The sequence below is a fragment of the Pungitius pungitius genome, chromosome 21, assembly GCF_949316345.1.
Source record: "Pungitius pungitius chromosome 21, fPunPun2.1, whole genome shotgun sequence".
Lineage (NCBI taxonomy): Eukaryota > Metazoa > Chordata > Actinopteri > Perciformes > Gasterosteidae > Pungitius > Pungitius pungitius.
Genome location: NC_084920.1, coordinates 1,878,289 through 1,897,693, shown reverse-complemented (window position 1 = coordinate 1,897,693; position 19,405 = coordinate 1,878,289). Strand labels below are relative to the sequence as shown.

The 19,405-nt window shown below is 46.3% G+C and overlaps 3 protein-coding genes across 4 annotated transcripts; 2 read left to right on the top strand and 1 right to left on the bottom strand.

The window, feature by feature from the left end:
* The first annotated feature begins 44 nt into the window (after positions 1 to 44).
* Positions 45 to 10,470, top strand: kctd5b (potassium channel tetramerization domain containing 5b). Of its 2 annotated transcripts, XM_037464261.2 has the most exons (7): positions 45 to 514; positions 4,660 to 4,768; positions 4,899 to 4,990; positions 5,103 to 5,198; positions 5,419 to 5,523; positions 7,223 to 7,348; positions 7,640 to 10,470. In XM_037464261.2, the coding sequence occupies exons 1-7, from the start codon at positions 293 to 295 to the stop codon at positions 7,667 to 7,669; spliced, it is 780 nt and encodes a 259-aa protein (XP_037320158.1). In that variant the 5' UTR covers positions 45 to 292; the 3' UTR covers positions 7,670 to 10,470. The 2 variants fall into 2 exon arrangements, with proteins under 2 accessions (XP_037320158.1, XP_037320159.1); XM_037464262.2 differs by lacking the exon at positions 5,419 to 5,523.
* Positions 10,471 to 11,245: 775 nt separating this feature from the next.
* On the top strand, positions 11,246 to 15,031 carry ube2ib (ubiquitin-conjugating enzyme E2Ib). The gene is made up of 7 exons (XM_037464670.2): positions 11,246 to 11,405; positions 12,487 to 12,564; positions 12,687 to 12,770; positions 12,851 to 12,923; positions 13,438 to 13,547; positions 13,788 to 13,867; positions 14,656 to 15,031. The coding sequence occupies exons 2-7, from the start codon at positions 12,499 to 12,501 to the stop codon at positions 14,717 to 14,719; spliced, it is 477 nt and encodes a 158-aa protein (XP_037320567.1). The 5' UTR covers positions 11,246 to 11,405; positions 12,487 to 12,498; the 3' UTR covers positions 14,720 to 15,031.
* Positions 15,032 to 15,287: 256 nt separating this feature from the next.
* On the bottom strand, positions 15,288 to 18,592 carry LOC119213400 (interleukin-21 receptor). Its single transcript, XM_037464663.2, has 8 exons — positions 18,467 to 18,592; positions 17,708 to 17,822; positions 17,393 to 17,625; positions 17,120 to 17,277; positions 16,473 to 16,650; positions 16,254 to 16,368; positions 16,096 to 16,174; positions 15,288 to 16,022 (listed from the first exon to the last, which is right to left on the bottom strand). The coding sequence occupies exons 1-8, from the start codon at positions 18,540 to 18,542 to the stop codon at positions 15,609 to 15,611; spliced, it is 1,368 nt and encodes a 455-aa protein (XP_037320560.2). The 5' UTR covers positions 18,543 to 18,592; the 3' UTR covers positions 15,288 to 15,608.
* Between the last annotated feature and the right edge of the window lie 813 nt (positions 18,593 to 19,405).

The window sequence follows — 19,405 nt, the reverse complement described above, 5'->3', positions numbered from 1 at the left end:
TACTTTCATACACGCACACACAAAAAAAAAAAAAAAAAAAAAAAACTGCACCACCGAATGAGATCTGCAGGCTGTGTCAGGAGATCGCTGCTCCTCTCGGGACTATTTACAGTAAAGTGTGTCAGCGCGAGGTGGGTCGGGAGGAGTGGCGCTGGCATCCTGCTTTGCATGAACCGCCGGGACTCCCGGAGTTAGTGGCCGCAGTTGAGATATTTCCTGTCAGCCGCACAACAGCCGAGGCGAGGGCGCAGGAGACGGAGACGACGAAGAAGAAGAAAAAGTAGAAGAGGGGATGGCGGAGAACAGCTGCGAGGCGAGCGGTTCCGTCCACCGGAGATGTCCGGCCCATTCTCCGACGGAGAGACACGTCCCGGCCGGGGTCGGGGCGGCCAAGTGGATTCGACTGAACGTCGGCGGGACGTATTTTTTAACGACGAGACAGACGCTCTGTCGAGATCCAAAATCCTTTCTGTACAGACTGAGCCAAGCTGACCCCGAGCTCGACTCTGACAAGGTAAATGCTAAGCTAGTTTGCACCGCAGCCAGGAGCGCTGTTGGTTCACTCCGTTTTTAATTTCCACGAAGTTACTTTATGTGTGATCGCTATATTGTTGAGCCCCCGCGGTGGGGGGTCACGTCGCGTCTCCATTCGCTTAATCAGACGCCCCGCTTTGTGCAAATGTGTTATTCATACTTTGTGCCAAGTCCAGTTTCTGTGGCTAACTAGCATTAGCACGCTAAGCTAGCTAGCGTCAGATTCCGACAGTCCCCGCATGACATCCGATCTCGCTCTTAGCTTTGTGTGTGTGTGTGTGTGTGTGTGTGTGTGAGAGAGAGAGTGTGTGTAGCCGCCTTACATCGTCTTTCTAACAAAATACTCTGTGATGTGCGGGTTGAGGTGCTGGTATTGTTTTAAACAGTTTTGGCAGCTTTTCCTGAGAGAGAATGTCAATTCTCCCTCAGGAACGTGAGTTGTAAACTTTCCCATCGGAGGCCGATGTGTCAAACTGTGACAGCGACCATTCTCCTCCTCATCCAACCTCAACTGTACACGTCTTTTAATATTTAATGTCAACTAATTATTTCCCAAGGCATATCACCTTATGCACCTTTGGTCACCTTTTGGTCTTATGCCAATTAAAATATATATTGTTTTAGCCCAGAAATAATGGGCTCTGCTGCACGTGGGAACCTTCATTGTGTGTTTACTGTGCAGTAATCATCGTGTGTGTGTGTGTGTGTGTGTGTGTGTGTGTGTGTGTGTGTGTGTGTGTGTGTGTGTGTGTGTGTGTGTGTGTGTGTGTGTGTGTGTGTGTGTGTGTGTGTGTGTGTGTGTGTGTGTGTGTGTGTGCTGCTAATGAGCACATCGGTCATTGCCAAGTGGAGTGAGGTGCCCGAAGAGCCTTAATGCTCCAGAAGGCTCTTTGTTTGTCTATATGCCAGTTGTAACAGCTGTGTGTGTGTGTGCGCTCTTAAGGCTCCTGGCTAAGTCATACTTAATGTGTTGGTGTGTGCATGCATAGTATAATGTGTTCTGTTGGTTTTGCTGCCCCACTATTCATTGTTGTCGTCTGCTGGCACCTCTGCCCTCCTAAGCTGACGCCGTGGCTCATCTCCTCTTTTCATGCAAATGCCTTTTAATCTCTAAACTAATCAGCTTGCTTATTTTTTTTTTTGTCAGTTTATCCTCCCACGGGCATCGGATCAGTCCCTCTAAATCCTTCTGTCTTAAGTGTGTATCAGACTCGAGCCCATTACAGTCTCGTTTCAGACGGCTTCCAGTAAACAACGGGGTCAATGGGTATTATTTCACTTGCCGATTTACATTGACAGGATTTCATTTCATCAGCGACTAAGCCCGAGAAGGCCGTCTTTTTTTTTCTTTTTCTTTTTTCTTTCTGTTAATCTGCATAACGACGACGGCACACAAACAGGAAGCCCGGCAGAGCGGCGGATCAGAGGCGAGCTCTGTTTTTGTGCGACTGGCGCGTTGTGTTTCCGGGGCCAAGGAGAAGTGCGTCTCAGCTCTCAGTCACGCAGGGCGACTCGCTCCAGCAGGACTCCTGAGGAGAGCTGCATTATTCAGCTTGTTGACTTGCACACTGCGCAGGCCTTTTTAAAAAGAAAAAATTATTCACAAGTTTCTAAATAGTTACAGCAATTCCACTCGAACGGACGTCCTTCTCCTTCTCCTTTTTTTTTTTTTTTTTTTGATCCTAATCCTAAGTAGGTGTTGCTCTCAAAGTTGATTGATTTTTTTTTTTTTTTTTTGTCCAATCAGCAAGCAGAATGTGGCGCATCAGCGGGCGTCGTTCCCTCCGGGACACGCGGCCCGCTTTCAAACCGCTCCGCTCAGGACCACTCAAGTAGAGACCCGGGCTTTTCAGGCTTTGAGAACTGCATCAATTTTTCAAGCACTGCATCACAAAGGGTTCTTGCCCCCCCCCCCTCCTCCCACCTCATCTTTTTCATATTTATGTCCATTTGATGCCCGAGGAAAGTTCTTCCATCGTCACGTGTGCGTGAAAACAGGTTCCCATTTAGCCCGTGTGTCGGGTCTGGGCACCACGGGGGGGGCTGTGTGAATATTTAACGGCTGATGATTCCTCCTCTCGTGACTCCTCGCAGTAAGGGCTCATAGAGCACAGTGCAGAATGATAGCCGCACATCAGCCGTGTCTGGAGGCCGGTACCCTGCTGTGATGCCCCCTCGTTCGAACAAGCGATGCGCGCTGCGGGGGGGCCTTTTGAAAGGAGGCGCTGTCACTAATGGCGTCGCCTTTCAGGGGTTGAAACTGGTAAGAAAAGCCAAGAAGTTTCCTTCGGCCCTCCATGAACGGTTGAACTCCCTGCGATGCGCGTTGTCAAATGTCTTGAAATATGAGCCGGTTTTCACGTGGTTGTGGCCTCGATGTGATGCGTGTATTATTTAAAAGTTGAAGGCCACTTTGACGGTGCCATTACTGCTCGTCCTCCAGAGGGTCTCCTGGCTCCCGCTCCGCCAGCATCGGGCTTCCACTTGGCTAAGTAGCCCGAGTCACGTGATCCATGAGATCCGCTGCACTGTCTTTAAGTGGTGTTTCTGCAGCGTGCTCCACTGCAGTGAAAGGCTGGGCGGAACCTTTTTGAACGGCTTCACTGCTTCTCCTTGATAACTACTCGATGTGTGATGTAATGTTTGGTCTCTTGCATGACATTTAGCAGTTTATATACTCGTATAGCTGATGGGACTTGAGCAACGCAGCTTGGGTGCTGCCACGCATGCATGCATGCAAAGACGCGTTAATTGACAAGTGACATCCTGTGTGTGTGTGTGTGTGTGTGCGCGCTCAAAGCCTTCTAGTTTGCTGCTGTTTACCTTCATTTCAAGTTATATTTTTGGTTGAATGCAGGCCGGTTGGTGCTCTAGATGTACATTGTTTTAACGTTCTCTTTTAAATCAAACCGTGATATTCATAGACGATGAGCTGGTTTCGTTTATCATTATCACAATGGTATTTAACCCCAGAGAAGTTTCAAGTTCCCCGCCCCCCCCCCTTTCCTCTGCCTGTTGCCCAGTGCTGGGCCCCCGGAGACACAACCTTTTTTGTTTTTCATTGAAGACACTGTGCCCTTTGTGTGTATGCCCCCCCCCCCCCTCCCCCATTAGAGCCTCCATTATCAGCTTTTTCTGAAGTGGGACACTGTACCCCCCTAAACACTCCGGAGGTGCCGGGGAGCAGAAGGTACGTCCGTGTGTGGAGGACCCGTGTGGTACCGCCAGTGTTTGGAGGTTGTTTTTCTTTTCACGGCAGACATTTGGACTCGTCCCGGTCGGTTGCTGCTCCGCGGGGTCAATGGATCGCATCCATTTGGCGATCACGGCAAACGGCGCTTCGCCAAGACGGATCGTAGAAGCGAAAACCACGCACGGCCCGTCTTCTAAAATGGACGTCCTATGCAGCGCTCCTCCGACCCGGGGCCCGCTGCGGAGATGTAAGGAGCCAGAATAGAGCTCCATTAGCCTCCAGGTGGATATTTCTGCACTGGAAAGGAGGTCAACCAGCACAGAGGGGCTCTGGTTCATTACAAAAGCAAACGCTCTGGGACCCTCTTGTCATTATTGAAAAGATAAATGGGTTACGAGTCCGAAGACGAGGAAACTACGACGAGGCGGATTAAGGGGTCGGCACGACACGTGCTTGTTGAACTTGAGCGACTGTGAGGCCCGTTTTGTACTTGACGACCCTCGGCGTAAAGTACAAAACGCCCCCCCCCCCCCACCCCCCCCCATGAGACACATGCGGTCTAGTACTTGCAGAAATAGGGGAATACCCAGTAGTTGTGAAGCAATCTGGATCAAACCCAAGGCCGGTGGGAATGGCGGCGTGACGTCCCCGAGCTGTGGCACCTGTGGGAGTCTCATCCCTCCAGTTGTTTTCACTGATGCTCGATGGGGATGTCCGCCCCCCCACAGATTAAGTTTTGATTAAGCCACACGCCCGCTCTGTGACTCTTTTAAGAAGAGACTTTTACCTTGTTGGAAACTTTTTAGACTGTCTTTGTCTTTGAAATCCCTTTTTTCCATCAGTGTGCTGGATGCTCACACTTGGAATCTTCTTCTCCAAACCTAACTGGGGATCTCTGCTTATCTCACCTTTCCTTCTCCTCCGCATCTCAGGATGAAACCGGTGCCTACCTAATAGACCGGGACCCCGCGTACTTCGGGCCGGTGCTCAACTACTTGAGACATGGAAAGCTGGTGCTCAACAGGGACTTGGCAGAGGAAGGTAATGTCTCTGTACGATATGCATTCCAAATAGACTTGTCTGTTGCACAATGAACAAATAAAATGACTTTTAGGTCGTTATTGTTTCTTTATTATTGTGTGTGTATTTCCTTTTTACCGTTTTTTTTTAGGTGTGTTGGAAGAGGCCGAATTCTACAACATCACATCATTAATCAAGCTCCTCAAGGACAAGATCAGGGACCGCGACTGTAAAACATCACAGGTACACAAAGTGCTATTTACATTACAATCGTGTTCCTGTTCCCTTCTGGGCGTTGCTCCCTCTTTCTGATCCCACTGCTCCCACGTGGCCTCCTCCTCCTCCTCCCTCTCAGGTCCCAGTGAAGCACGTGTACCGTGTGCTGCAGTGCCAGGAGGAGGAGCTCACGCAGATGGTGTCCACCATGTCCGACGGCTGGAAGTTCGAACAGGTAAATCTCCCCCCCCCCGCGAGGCTACAGCGGCAAAACCTCCTTTCCTCGTGCTTTTACCCCCCCCCCTCCTCCCATCCCCCCCGCTGAGCTCACTCTGACCCCGATCCAATCCTCAATGATCAAACTGCCCCTAAAAGCCAAACCGCAAATCGCATCTTTCTCACTGTCCGCATACGTGATCCGGGCATCCCTTCTGTGCTCTGATTGGTCGTTGCAGCTTGTCAGTATAGGTTACGGGCGGGCCCACCAGTCAGAGTTTCTGCTGATTGTGTCAAGGGAGGTGAAGGGAGAGGAGTCTGCTTTGCCAAACAACAGCGGAGAGGTGTGTCTAAACCACTTTCTGTCCCCGGGCCGGTCACTGCATGGTCCCCGTGTCGGCCACACGCCCCCCCCGCCGTTTGTCCCCCACACACACACACACACACACACACACACCTGATGTTTTCAGTTGGTTCTTCCTGATGTTTCTTTGTGCTTCTTGCTCGCCAGTCAGGCCAAGAGACCACGACTCTTTGTCTTGTCTGTGAATACGACGTCCGATGCTTTCACTTTTTGTCTTATTTTGTTATTTTTGTTAGTTTTTGTGTGTTGTGCTTTCATGTAGCCACTTGGCTGTTTTGTGGGCTTGCGCTGTAATAGAGTGGTGGTCGTTTAAAGGTGAAATGTTGCGTTATCTTCCCCTCAGGTAATCTACCATTTTCTAATTGACATAGATTCAAACAATAAGAGGGAATAGTCCAAGTCTGCATTGGCTTCTGATCGATTCCTAACAGGAAACTACACTTTGTATATTACATGTGAATGAAGGGACCTCTGGATCGCCCACTAGAGCCGAAATCTCTCCCATCTCCTCACAAAGGTCAGATGGGGAAACTCCCAGAAGCTCTCCTCATGCAAAGCTCTGCCGTCAGATCAGGAAAAGTCTGCTGGGGAGACGAGCTTTGAGCTGGTTTTAAGATTCCACTAATAGAAACAATCTGTCGACGCGTATTTCACCCAGAAAGTCTTCGGCTCTGCTGCTCGTTACGGACGACGTAATCCGTGGAAGCCGGCACAGATTACCGGGTTGTTTTTCGCTGCGTTGGCGCTTACTGCGAGGAGGAGGAGGAGCGCCCGACAACAACAAGTGCGTGGCAGCGCCGGCTAACGAGGCCACGCGTGTCTGAACATGCACAGCTGGGCACGGCGTGCACGCGGCCCCCGCGGGGCGCGCCGGGCACAGCGTGCACGCGGCCCTGCGGGGGGGGGGGGGGGGGGTCCACCCTGAGCGCTCAGTCTCACACGCACCGATGCAAGGCCACAATGTCCCGCCCCCCAAAGACGCATTGTGTCTTCTGTTTGGCGCACATCATCCCGCCCCTGAGGCGTCTGGTATTTGTTGACACGGCAGTCGAGGCGATGGGGAACTCGACACAGCGCTTGTTGTTACTGATGGGGGTTTTCAACAGTTTTGTATCTTCACTGTAAACCAGCATGTTCGTATCAAGTCAAATCCACTGCTCCCCCCCCCCTCCCCCCCGTTGTCTGTGTTCAAGTCTTACCTTCCTCTCCCTTTGTGCTATTTGTTTTATCACCGGCACAAACCAGTTATTTTGTGTCATTTTGGTTCTTAAGGCCGGCCTTTTGTATTGCATTTTATAAGTGTAACTACTTATAAGACACATTTACACATTTAAGTACCCCTTTGAAACCGATTCCAGACTTTGTGTGTAACCCCCAGTCTTCTCTTTGGTGTTTTGGTCTCTTTGTTTTCCAGTGGCGTCCCCACTGTGTCTCCGTGGCATTCTGGGTTGGATCCTCAGAGGAGCTTTTGTGTGTGTGTGTGTGTGTGTCCATATTGTACCATGTGTTTTACGATGAGTCATCTTGCCTTTTGTTAAACCCAAACTCCAGAGTCAGTGTAACAAAAAGCCAGACTCACTCGCGTTTGTGCGAGCCCCATCGAGCCCCCCCCCCTCCGAGTCTTTGCCTCCACTTCCCCCGCGGCTGACTCCTCCCCTTCTGCTCTGGTGTCTCTCCAGCTGGTCAGCATCGGCTCCTCCTACAACTACGGCAACGAGGACCAGTCCGAGTTCCTGTGCGTGGTCTCCAAGGAGCTGCACAACCAGTCGTACGGGACCAACAGCGAGCCCAGTGAGAAGGCCAAGGTAAGCGCTTTTAGGGAGGGGGGGGGGGGCGTGGTGAATATTCAGTCCCTACGAAACCTACACACGACCAACAAGTCGTTCATCAAAAGCAGGAATTTTGAAGAAAAAAAAAAAGTCTTGATGTTGTCCTTAATTCTGAATCTCCTCTGTTGGACTGATGCAGTGATGATTGTTAACAATCCTCTTAAGATGGACCCGCTGCCTCTGTTGGGTTTTTGTGCTGCGTCTCCTCCTTCAGATCCGAGTCCACGTGGTTTTGTTCATCCTTTGTTCGTCTTCTGGTCCCTGCAGATCCTTCAGGAACGCGGTTCCCGGATGTGAAGAGGACTCCGTATTATGAGCTCCGGGTGTTATGACGCTAACATATCATCTTTGTGGAAGAACGTTGGGCACAATGGAGATTTAAAGGAGGGCTGTGCATTTGTTTTGTGTTTTTTCTCTATTTTTTTTGTTTTATTTCTTGATGTAAATAAGTCTGTTTACTGACAATTTGTGCCTGTGCATTTAAACTGGACCTTTATTTTTTAATTTTTTTAATTAGCGCCACGTTTCTTTTTCTTTTCTTCAAGTAAGTAATTTCAACGTAGAAATGTTTTACGCTACAGAATACGGCCGCCATCATCGTATAAGGCCAACGGTTCACTCAGGGTCATCCGTTGAGTTCATTCTTATCGTAGGGATCGGTCTTCATGGTCTTCATGGTCTTCATCACTCAATCACTGTTTAGAAACCTTTAAGGGAATTGAGTTCATTCAGCACCTGGTAGGCAGTTATTAAATAAAACCAACAGTTACGCTGAGATTTGTGATCATGAGGATGAGCTTTACAACACCGACGTTTTGCAGATGCGTTTTTAAACGTTTAGAGCAGCGAATAATATGAGGAGCTTTTATTGGTGATGAGCAATGTTTCCACATAATGAACAGGACGATGAAAGCCCCGGTTTCCCCAACTCAGCGGCCTTGAGAGAGAGAGAGGTTTTTTTATTGCTTATTCTCGTTCTTTTGTTGCTCAAAAAGTCGACCGTGTGGTCAAAACGTCCACTTAACTTCTGTTCTTATTCTAGAGCCAAGTGTTACACATTTAATCACATGATCATTCAAAAGGCTGTTTCAAAGTAAGAGTTCCGCTGCTCCTGCAGACGTGAGACTTTGTAAAGCGGTAAATTGCTCTCTAAATGTTGTAAAGTACCTGTTTTTTTGTATAACTTTTAACTTGCCTAACAACTTTTGGAACTCCTCATGTTCATAAGTCTACAGTTAACTGCCAAAATATTCAAAAGTGGTTTGATAATGTGAATTCTGTTTTTAAACTGACTTTTTTTTTTTTGTCCCGTTTCTCATCGGGACAAATATTCTTGAGACAAGGGCGTCTTTTAAAAAAAAAAAAAAAAAAAAGATTTCCCTCTGAGTTTGCTTGACTAGTTTATTGGGTATGTTTGAGGGAACATCGTGTTTGATTAAATCCTTTTTTTAGGGGCAACAGTCGGCCTCGTGGGAGTTTTCGGGGGGCTGGAAGCGCTCGAAGGCCGAGGACTTTCTTTACGTAAACCGGAGGGGTTTTTTTTATGTAAATAAAACAAATTCAATATTAATATTTAACTCTTCAAAGAAAAGCAAACTGCACGTTTTGTACACTGTAGAGAAAACACAACTTGAAACCACGGTTGTTTATACTGGATGATTTTTGACAACGTTAACTTCTGTTTTGCATTGTTTGTACAGGATTTCTGAGTTAAGATTGAAACAGCTGATGCTGAACACGGTGTCTTTCACTGAGAACATGCCTATAACATGTTTTGATAACCAATGACAAAGCTGTACTTGGTTGTCTATGAAGTTGACTGTTACATTTAAAAACAAATGTATTTTTCCTGCATTGTGATTCTTCTGAGCATTTTGACTTGAGTAGATTTCGTACACCGCATTACAAGCACTACAGTGGGAAACGGCACTGTGCACGTTGCTTACGAGCCTGTAATGTTGGTGTAAATGCTGCATTTCAGAACACTTTTTTTTTTTTATAGGAGGTTGTTTTCAGGTTTGATGTGTGGTTTTGATAGTTTGGATATTTCATTCACAAAAAAAATCCTTGTGTTGCCTTCCCCCCCCACCCCCCAATGACCAAAATCCAATGTCTTATATGTACCGTACACGTTAGTGTCAGGGATGAGTAAACTCTTATTAATGCTGGCACGCTATGTACATACAGACTTCTTAACGACACACAAACCTCCATTTACTCTCATGTACACGTATACACTTGATTAAAACAATTTTTATATTGTTGAAAAAAAAAAATGGATGCAAGTTTTTGATATAGCTATACAGACACACGCACGCAAGGGCTTTTAAAGTGCAAAATTTAAACTCTGCAAAGAGGTTTTAAAGTAGACTGGATTTCCTGCCAGAGTTTAGGCTGTGTTTACATTTGCTATAGTATTCTGAAGCCTTCCAGTTACGTACTGTCTTGCACTTCCTCTCGACACGTGTTAACGTTTGTCCTGACTTGTGTAAATGCACTCCCCGCTCCACGTGAACTGAGAGCCACGCGGACGTGCCGACCTTCAGCCTACGGAGCGGCGCAGACAATCGGGATTTCCGTCCTCTTGTGGCCGAGATGCTCACTTTTCATTTTGGGGTCCTTTTTGAGTTTTTTTTTTTTTCTGCAATGAGATTTAAAGTGTTTTTGGTTTGCTTTGTTCCTTTGTAATTTCATTGAATATACTCTGGTTTGAGTTGTTAATACTCCTCTACTTTAGCAGCTACCTTTTTATTGCCCATCACAAGCGTTTGGCATCAGTTATCATTTTGTGTCTCTGACAAACTTATCAAATCTGTAGCCTGATACTAATAAGTGCCCAGTTTGTTTTGCATTCATGTCATAAGCCACTGACACTGTAGTGCATGATTGGAGTTTATCACACTTGTAATCAGAGAGAATGAATGTGTCATTTTTCCTCAATCTTGCAATTACATCAATGAATAAGGTTCTCTTATCACTACATAGATCACTATTCTATACGATCTTATGCAACGTAAAACATGTACAAAGTATGCGGTTAATGGGATATATCTATACGGTCTTGCATAGGGTAAACCAAATAAAAATTGTCATTCATACATTTGTTTTTTTTGTTTTATTCCCCCAGGTGTATTTACCCTAAACTGTTTATTATTAATTGCACTAGCTTGTACATCACATATTGTCCTTTGCCATGTGGATGTTGCTGCTTTTATGTAAATGGTTTTATTCTTCAAACAGCGCCCTCTTGTGTCAGTACCTCAGAAATCATTCCGCTGCCTTTAGTTGCCTGAAAACATGCCTGTCCCTTTTCTACACTTTTGTTTTTTAACAAGTCGGGATAGAACAGTGTTCAAACGTATATTGCCCCCCTAAAAGGTCTCGATTAGCTTAACCCAAACTCTCTCGTTAGCGTGGACTTTGTGTGGTTTGAATTGTCAAACGTAATCTTTCACCTAAACGGCGCCTACGGCGGCTTACGGTCCTTGGTCCGACAAAGATGATACACGAGACAAGATAGAAATCGCCTTTGCGATAATTGGACATTTCTCGCCTGACACTCACCATATATAAAAAACGTATAATACATTTTACCATTATATAACTATGATCTAATAACAGCCAGCAGATATTCCGAACACTATACATAATGCAGCTCGTAAAGAGCCATTTGATAATTCTACAGTTTAAGATCCAACGGACGTTGTGCTGTTTGAAGTAACGTTATATGTAAAGTAATAAACAAAAAAAACGGTACAGTCGTGCGACTAATTCACACATTGTTTAGAGTTAAACGCGCAACTATGAGCCCAATTTGCACATTGCAATGACAAATATTTGCCCCTATGTAGCTTCGGGGTATTTAAGCAAAGACGGAAGTAAAGGACGGATGACTGTTTCATTTCGCTGTTTCTGTGTCTCTGGAGTCGGAGCGGTTGGTTTTTCAGGAGGGAAACTTTACAAGGTTTGACGGGATTTGACCACGATTAATTCATTTCGCCTAATTACCAGAGCCGGTGCGCCGTACTGAAAGGTAAGAGCACACCTTGAGTACCGAACGTGTTCATTCAGTCGTGTTTAGTGATATTTTACCCGCTTCAGTTTGCGCCATTTTCGCTAGTTTTGTAATGCACAAATGTGCGCCTTTTCGCTCTGGCGTTCTTTGTCCCTATGTTTTAATGGTTTGTGATGGGGTTTACCCCTGTGCAATATTTCACGTCGCTTACTACCAATCACGAGTATATTTGTATAATCGTCACAAGGCGGCCGGCTATCCCCGTTCTGTCACCTTAAAAATGTGTTTAAATCAAGTGCAAATAGCGCATTTTTGTGCTGCACCAGGCCGTGTCAAGACGCTAACAGCACCAGCGCCTGTTGGGATACAACACGAATCTGGCGCACATGAGTTAGCTTATCAAGCTAACCGGCTAGCTTGCTAACCAAATAGCTTTCAGTCCTGTTGTTGACACCTGTGTTGACAGCGAGTTGAAGAATAAAGCTCTAAGAACGTTTAAGGAAGTTCACCTTTTGTGGTTTTATTTCCCCGCAGCCCTTAAAGTTTGTCAAATAACTAGGACTGTTTTATTTTTGTAGACATGGGACGTTATCACCACAGGCTAACTTGGCTAGCCTCCATAGCGTTAGCAGACAAGTCTGTTCAAACGATACTTTAAAACATTTTATATTAAGGCTGAAGGTGAAACATGTCTCGCATTAAGTCTTGACTACATGTGGAGTAAAACCCGACTCTTGTAAACTTCGGTAATGCTGCTTTGACAGTTTGTCGCTGTTGCTTAGCCCCGTTTTAAGTTGTATCCAATTCATCGTTGCTATGAGTAACCTTAGTGCCAATTAAGGCTCCTAATTAGCTTTGAAGTGGGCCGCAGAGCCACAAAGTTAAGTTTGTGTAACTGTCCTCATTTGCAACGCTGTCATGTTGTGTCAGCTTGTACTTTTGAGCCCTCTCCCTTCTAACCGTTGCACACCACAGTTTGCAAATGACTTGATTGACAAATTGTGTTTTTAATTAAACTGTAGGTTGATAGGTTTTAAATCCCAGAGTCAGACCTCGTTCACAATGTGTTTTCATCAACTCTACATTCTTTTTATTCCAGGAGTCCAGAGTCATGTCGGGCATTGCATTGAGCCGGCTTGCACAGGAGCGCAAGGCATGGCGGAAGGACCATCCTTTCGTAAGTATCTGTGTGTGAGAAGCACCTGTCCTGGGCTCTCCCTGAGTGGGGGGTGTGGTGTCTGACTAGTCTAGTGAACACCTATACCTTAAACTGTTTACACTGTCCTGTGGAATTTTCAGGGATTTGTTGCCGTACCAACAAAAAATCCAGATGGAACCATGAATCTCATGAATTGGGAGTGTGCTATTCCCGGGAAGAAAGGGGTAATGTGTTTCACAGCCCGCTTGCATTAATAAGTAATGTATGCCGTTTACACGACTGTAATGGATGTGTTTCTCCTCAGACTCCGTGGGAAGGAGGCTTGTTCAAACTGCGCATGTTGTTCAAGGATGACTATCCTTCTTCACCTCCAAAATGTGAGTTATTGTGTCTGACCTGTGCTCGGCTTTGACTCCACTGTTAATTCTATATTATACACTGTTATTGTGCAGTAGCAGATCCTTGTAGAAACCTACATAATGGAACTAGAAGCCAATACAGCCGAATAAGACATCCAGTTTAAATGATGACATCCTTGTAGTTCCAAAGACTGTCATGTATAGACTGTATAGCTACGCACTCGCTTAACAAGGGTCTGCTAACTGGGTACTGGAGTAATCTCAAGGTAACCCATGTGTAAGATTGCCTGCTAAAGCTGAGCATCTGTTTGAAATCTTGGTTGTGTTATCGGTTTAAAAGCAGAATCAGGCATCGTCATGGTAACCGTTTCCATTCATTTCTGTTTAGAAGTTTGGATGTTGGCTGGCAGCTCCAACTAGTGGGTGGACTCGCATATACATCCCTTTGCTTTTCATTTAACAGAATACTCAAATAGCACTTGCATGTGTTGAATGATAACAATAATATAACTTGCACTTTCTCGTGTTTCAGGTAAATTTGAGCCACCACTCTTTCACCCGAATGTGTATCCATCAGGCACAGTATGCCTATCTATTCTAGAGGAGGACAAGGACTGGAGACCAGCCATCACAATAAAGCAGGTCTGGATTGACCCGCATGCTTTAACATTACAGGGTTTTCTGAAATGGTTCATTTAAAACCTGGATTCCAAGACTCCACCTGGGAAAACGTTTTAATTTTAGAACTTGAAATTGGCCGCATAAAATAAGCTAATGCGTCTATTTATTGACTGGAAAATGAATGTAGCTAATCTTGAACTTAAGTGATCAACGAATATAAGATGCAAACTTAACATATAAACTTGTCCATTTCTCCTGCAGATCTTATTAGGTATTCAGGAACTCTTAAATGAACCAAATATCCAGGATCCAGCCCAAGCAGAGGCTTACACAATCTACTGGTGAGTGATTACAAATTTCATTTTTTCACTAACATGACCACAAAATGTGTAAAAAATGATTAGAAATTTACAAAGTAGCTCACGTGAAAAATACTGAGTAACTGAGAAGTCACTCTGGGCCGTCACAAGGAGACCCCCCACCCCCTGAAACATGCCACGAGTACTCTGATGGTTTCTGAGAAGTTCACAGTATAAACGATGAATAAACACAAAATATATATTTTTCCATTTGGCCATATTTCACACTTCAAACACAGACTAAACAACCAAATATGTGACACGATTGTGACACGATTCAGCCAAACATTTCCAGCTCTCCAACACATACAAACCTCTTAAAAGAGAACCTCCATTAAAAAACAAACCGATGCATACATACAGAGTCTGGTTTATTATAAAACGAAAAAGCCCTATTCTTAATCATTGGGATGTATTGAACACTTCTTATGGTATGCAAGTGAAAAGAATAGATTGTACTTCTAGAGATTTTGCCTGAACTGCCTGTACCAAAAAAAAATCGAAATGTTTCCTTCGCATTATCAAAATGGACCTTTTGCAGAGAAATGTTCTCATTGTGCTACGACTTGGTAGATGTGTATAACTAAAACTGCATAATTCCAAAGGGATAATCATCAAAGTGCTTTTTATTTTAGGCGAACCTAAAGATTATATTGTTTTTCCATAGCAGATTAAAATGATCTTTCAGGGGGCTTATTCTGCTTTAGGGGCGTGCGTGTGTGTAAGCAATCGGTGCACAATGATAACTGCTATTTTTAACCCCTTTCCAGCCAAAACAGAGTAGAATATGAAAAAAGAGTTCGAGCACAAGCCAAAAAATTCTCCCCCTCGTAAGGGCGAAGACTTGCTCCGCTGTGGCAGAAGGAATTTAACGAGAATCACCTCCCCGCTCAGTCTCTCAATGAATGTGCTCCTCTCACATCAGGACTTGCTTAAAGACTTCTATTTAAACTCCACACATTCTGTGCCATCCGACCTACCTTTTTTTTTCTCCCTTTTTTTTTCGTTGTTCTTAATTGCCAGTAATGCTGGGAGGGGACCCTGGTCATTTCTTTTTAAACATTAACTGTCTTATGCGGTGCGAGGGACGAGGCTCGTTACCAGTTTCATCAACTCCGTGCAGGCTGGCTGTCGTCAATGTTCAAAGAAGATTTTTGTTTCGTTTTATATTGCTCTTTTACAGGGTCTATTCCTTATGCCCCCCCCCCCCCCCCCCCCCCCTCTAATTTTCCATAAATTTAATGTAAAATCCGCTTATTTCATTGTCAGTATTTCAACTGCTGTATAATGAATGGCACTTTTATACTGTTGTATCTCACTAGTGTCTCTAGATGGCTCTGTCTAATTCTCTTTCCCAGGTTTTCTATTCCGCATGCTGTAATATACGATAGAATCTGCTGCCTTGGCTGTCTTTTTGTTATTCAGAGTGTTTGCTATGAAATAAATAAAAATGGCCATGATGACTGAGGCAGGTAGGCTTACTTCTGTATCAGACTAAGGTTATATGGTGCTTTGTTCATGTATGTGTTGGCGTAAATAAAACTTTCTACAAAATGTTAGCATTTTATTTAATAAACTGCAAACGTGCATGTTATAACAGCAACGCATCTAAAAGTTATTTTTAGCGTAAAGCATTTAATGCTGTAAATCTAAATGTGTGTAGTTGAACTTCAGGTTCTAACAGTAATTACATTTTTAATTAGACGCTTTTTTTACAGTCCGCTTATGCTTCAGTAACGGCCTCCGCTCTGAGGGCCCCCGTCGGGCAGGCTTTGGTTGTAGGGGGGCCCCCTCCCCCTGTGGGACCCTTCTCCTGGAAGGCGCTGAGGGTGCAGTACTCATTGCAGTACATGGGGCAGTACTTCTCCATCCAGCAGCCCGAGTCACCCTCCGCGGGGCTCCCGGGGGGCGACGGCGGCGCCATGGAGCTCACGGCGTACGGGACGCCCAGCAGCAACACGTTGTTGTACACGCTGCCCTCCGTCACCTGGTGGTGACCATGATCCTTGCTCTCTTCTTCTTCTTCTTCTTCCTCCTCCTCCTCCTCGGGGACGTCACACTCGGTGACTGTGTCGATTTGGAGGGTTTCCTCGGCCTTCAGCATGTCCGCCGTGTTTTCTTCTGTAACCGCCCAGCTCTGCGATCACACACACACATGTTCAGGGAAACCGTTGTGAGGCAACGGTGGTTTTATTTTAAGCTCAACTTGCCTTGAAATCGCCCTGGCAGTCGGCGTTGGGTGTCAGGAAGTAGAGCGCTGGCGTTGGGATGAAGGCCCCCTGCCTCCACCTGCAGCGCGGCAAACAAAAAAGACGCTCAGTGCGAGTCTCGTGCGGAGGAGCTGTGAAACCGTACCGAGGGACCGTACTTCTTCACTGGCGCGCAGCAGAAAAGCAGGACGAAGGACACCACCACACAGAGCGGGACGAGAACCTTCACCAGGCCAGAAACCAGTGTGCTGGATGGGAGCGCGCCGTGGACATCTATGGGCAGTACAACAATTTGAAGGAGGATGCTTTTTAGTAATGAATGTACAGTCTGTGCAATAACCGACAGCTCTTCATTTAGCTCAGATCAGCTGACTCACCCGTCGCAGCCGGCCCTGTGGCCCAGTGGACCTCAGCAGACCAGTCACTCCAGTGGCCCATGTAGTGAGTCTGGTCAGGACTGGAACGCACTCGCGCAGCATACTTGGTGTTTGGCACAAAGTGCTCATCGGCCACAGAATAGTTCAGCTGGTTGGTGTTGATGATGGGCAAATTCGGCTGAAATACAGACATGGTAAAAATATAAAGAACCGTAGTAAAGGAAATGTACTTTATGCGCTCCTGGAAGTGTCCGATCAACATTCACAGGGTGTCAAATCTTTGTAGTGGTAGGGTGGATATCAATAAAAGTGCTGTAGTGATAAACTGACTTAATCTATTAGTCAAGATGGTGTTATTTGTGCTCAGGCAGCAAAGGTAAAAGAATGAGTTCATGAACATAATCCTAGTCCCTCTTAGTGGAGGATCTTAAGCACTTAAATCCTTCTAGAAAAGAGTAGGGGGGGGGGGGATACGTGGATTTTGGACATTTTATTTAATGTATGTAATGTATTATCTTGAGCTCTTTTTTTGTGTCAAGTTAAGACCACAATATATTCAATAGCCCCGCCCCCTCACAGGTTTATTCTCACTGGGACACTTCGGAAAGAGCCGCAAAACCATTAAAGTTCACCACGACGCGTCTCACGTCACGCGCGCGTCCTCTCTCGTAGTAGCGCAGCTGGAAGACGAGGGCTTCGGTCAGGGCGGTCTCTTCCCCGTAGGGCTCGTAGGTGCTCGTCCACGTGAAGAGGTGCCCGCTGGAGTCGCGCCGCACTGCGAGGCGGCGCGGCGCGTTCGGCGTGACTGCAGAGAGGAGCCGGAGGAAGCGTGTGGTCAATGGGGGCACAAGTTTGCGGGGGGGGTTGTTTGTTTGTTTTTGTTTTTTTACACGTGCGTGTGTTGCGCGCGCGTGGCTCACTGTTGCGCGCAGGGTTGTATTTGGCTCCCAGCCGCTCGCAGGCGTCGGCTCCCTCCTCCCGTCCGTGACACAGCGAGATCTCGTAACGGTCTGTGTCCTGAAAGATCTTCGTTTCATCTCCGTCGTCATCATGGTCGTCGTCGTCGTCGTCATCTTCTGGCTTCGGGTTGTGCGTTTTGAAGGAGCAGGTGAACTCCCCGTTGGCGTGTGTCAGCGGGCACTTGAATACCTTTCTGCACGCGACGGCGGGGAAGCACAGCGTCATCGTCACGTTGCAGGTGAACCCGGCATCCTGCGGGGTGACGAAGGCCTCACCTGTCGTGCGTTTCCGTGAAGTTGAGCCAGTAGCGGCCGTCCGGCGGCTGGATGCTCAGGGTGCACTTGATGGTGTACAGGTAGTCGTTCACACACTCAAGGTTCTGGGACACAACTGAGGAAGTAATGTTATGTTGCGAGCTTCAGGATTCAGAGATCATGGATACCATTTAGTTAAAGAAACCTTAATGACATTTAAACCGCACGCATTAGGTTTTAATCATAATTTCTTAAGACTTAAAGGAGAGCTCCCTTAAGCCGAATCAGATGACATTTATTCCCACATATGTTACACATAGGATAATTTTACTTGGTGCAATATAAGAATTAAAAAGAGATGGAAGCTCAGAAAAGAAAATTACTGAGAACAATAACAATGTTTTTCTTTTTTCAAAAGAACTTTTTTTCTCTGTAAAAGGAACAATGCTTCACCAGTTTTTATTTACCTACCCGACATGTCAATGTGCTTGTATCCGCGTTCAGAAACACCTTAAATCACCACATTAATGCAAAATATAGATTTCTTTCCAAATAACAAACCTTAGTCAACCTTTCAGGTCAAACAGTACAGACAAAGAATAAAACACTTCAGAGGGATTCATTCAAACTTTCAGTTTGCAATGTGTTCAATATTTTACAAAGCATCTTAAATTTAAATTTAGGCTTTTGTCCCGACGAGCAAATTAAAGCACAATCTCAGCGACCTGATTTTTTTTAACGTATCTCTCGCCACCAGAAGCAAACCGACTGGTACCCAACCTGCGGAAGGATCTCCGTGCAGACGCACCACGCCGGTAGACGCGAGCAGAAGCGCCTGCAGCAGCAGCAGCAGCATCTCCAGCCCGTCGCCCTGCAGCCTGCAGACGTCACGTCAGCCCTGAGAGGTCTCCGTGCAGCCGGCGGTTTATCAGCGAGGACGCAGAGAGAGAGAGGGGGAGAGGGGGGGGGGGAGGCACCAGTGAGTCCGTGCACGCTGATAGCGATCACGCACACGTCTCTGCGGGGGAGAGGATGTGCCTTTTTTTTAAACTTTTTTTTTTTTTTTAAGAGAGCGGTTGAAAAGGGAAAGTCTGTGAGAAGGGGGTCGGCCTCCAGTAGGCCTACAGCCGAATTCTCGGCTCTGTGGTTGAGTTCAGTCAAAGCTGGTGATTCTTTTTGCTTTCAAAAACAATTTGGATGCACAACCCTATTAAATATATACATATATATATATATATATAAATATTTTCCCTCCCTCTCTCTCCCTCTCTCTCTCTCTCTCTCTCTCTCTCTGGGTGCCCATTAGGTCTCTTAACTGATGGAAAGCCATCGAATGGGCACGCAAGCGCATCGGTGTGATACCATCACTGTGGTGAGATCCACCAGCCAGAGATGCGACACGATGCGCGTCTCTGGCGGAACGACATGTGCCCGTTCAACGTGCCCACCATGAGCCAGAGGGCGATTGTGCACACAGGGGTTTGCCTTGAGGCACATCGCTCGTAACCGGAACATCGACTAATCGCCGTCGTTCAAAAACAAACAGCTTTATCTGGCTGTTCAAATCCCCCTCTTTTAGATAACAAACCGGCGTGAACGCGTTCAAGCGTGAGACCGGTTGTTCCCACTCGGGCCTTTCATCGCTTTGGAGCTTGCTCGAGCATCGTGCCACTTACAAGAGTGTTGTGCAACACGTGTGGCAGTGACAGGAGATGAGTG

Bases quoted from the DNA above. Each gene is read 5' to 3' on its own strand.
- kctd5b (XM_037464261.2), top strand. From the start codon at position 293: ATGGCGGAGAACAGCTGCGAGGCGAGCGGTTCCGTCCACCGGAGATGT. The intron at 4,769-4,898 runs GTAATGTCTCTG...GTTTTTTTTTAG, and splicing joins CAGGGACTTGGCAGAGGAAG to GTGTGTTGGAAGAGGCCGAA. The intron at 7,349-7,639 runs GTAAGCGCTTTT...TGGTCCCTGCAG, and splicing joins AGCCCAGTGAGAAGGCCAAG to ATCCTTCAGGAACGCGGTTC.
- ube2ib (XM_037464670.2), top strand. From the start codon at position 12,499: ATGTCGGGCATTGCATTGAGCCGGCTTGCACAGGAGCGCAAGGCATGG. The intron at 12,565-12,686 runs GTAAGTATCTGT...TGGAATTTTCAG, and splicing joins GGCGGAAGGACCATCCTTTC to GGATTTGTTGCCGTACCAAC. The intron at 13,868-14,655 runs GTGAGTGATTAC...ACCCCTTTCCAG, and splicing joins GAGGCTTACACAATCTACTG to CCAAAACAGAGTAGAATATG.
- LOC119213400 (XM_037464663.2), bottom strand. From the start codon at position 18,542: ATGCTGCTGCTGCTGCTGCAGGCGCTTCTGCTCGCGTCTACCGGCGTG. The intron at 17,278-17,392 runs GTGAGCCACGCG...TCCTCTCTGCAG, and splicing joins ATACAACCCTGCGCGCAACA to TCACGCCGAACGCGCCGCGC. The intron at 16,175-16,253 runs GTACGGTCCCTC...GCCGCGCTGCAG, and splicing joins TGCTGCGCGCCAGTGAAGAA to GTGGAGGCAGGGGGCCTTCA.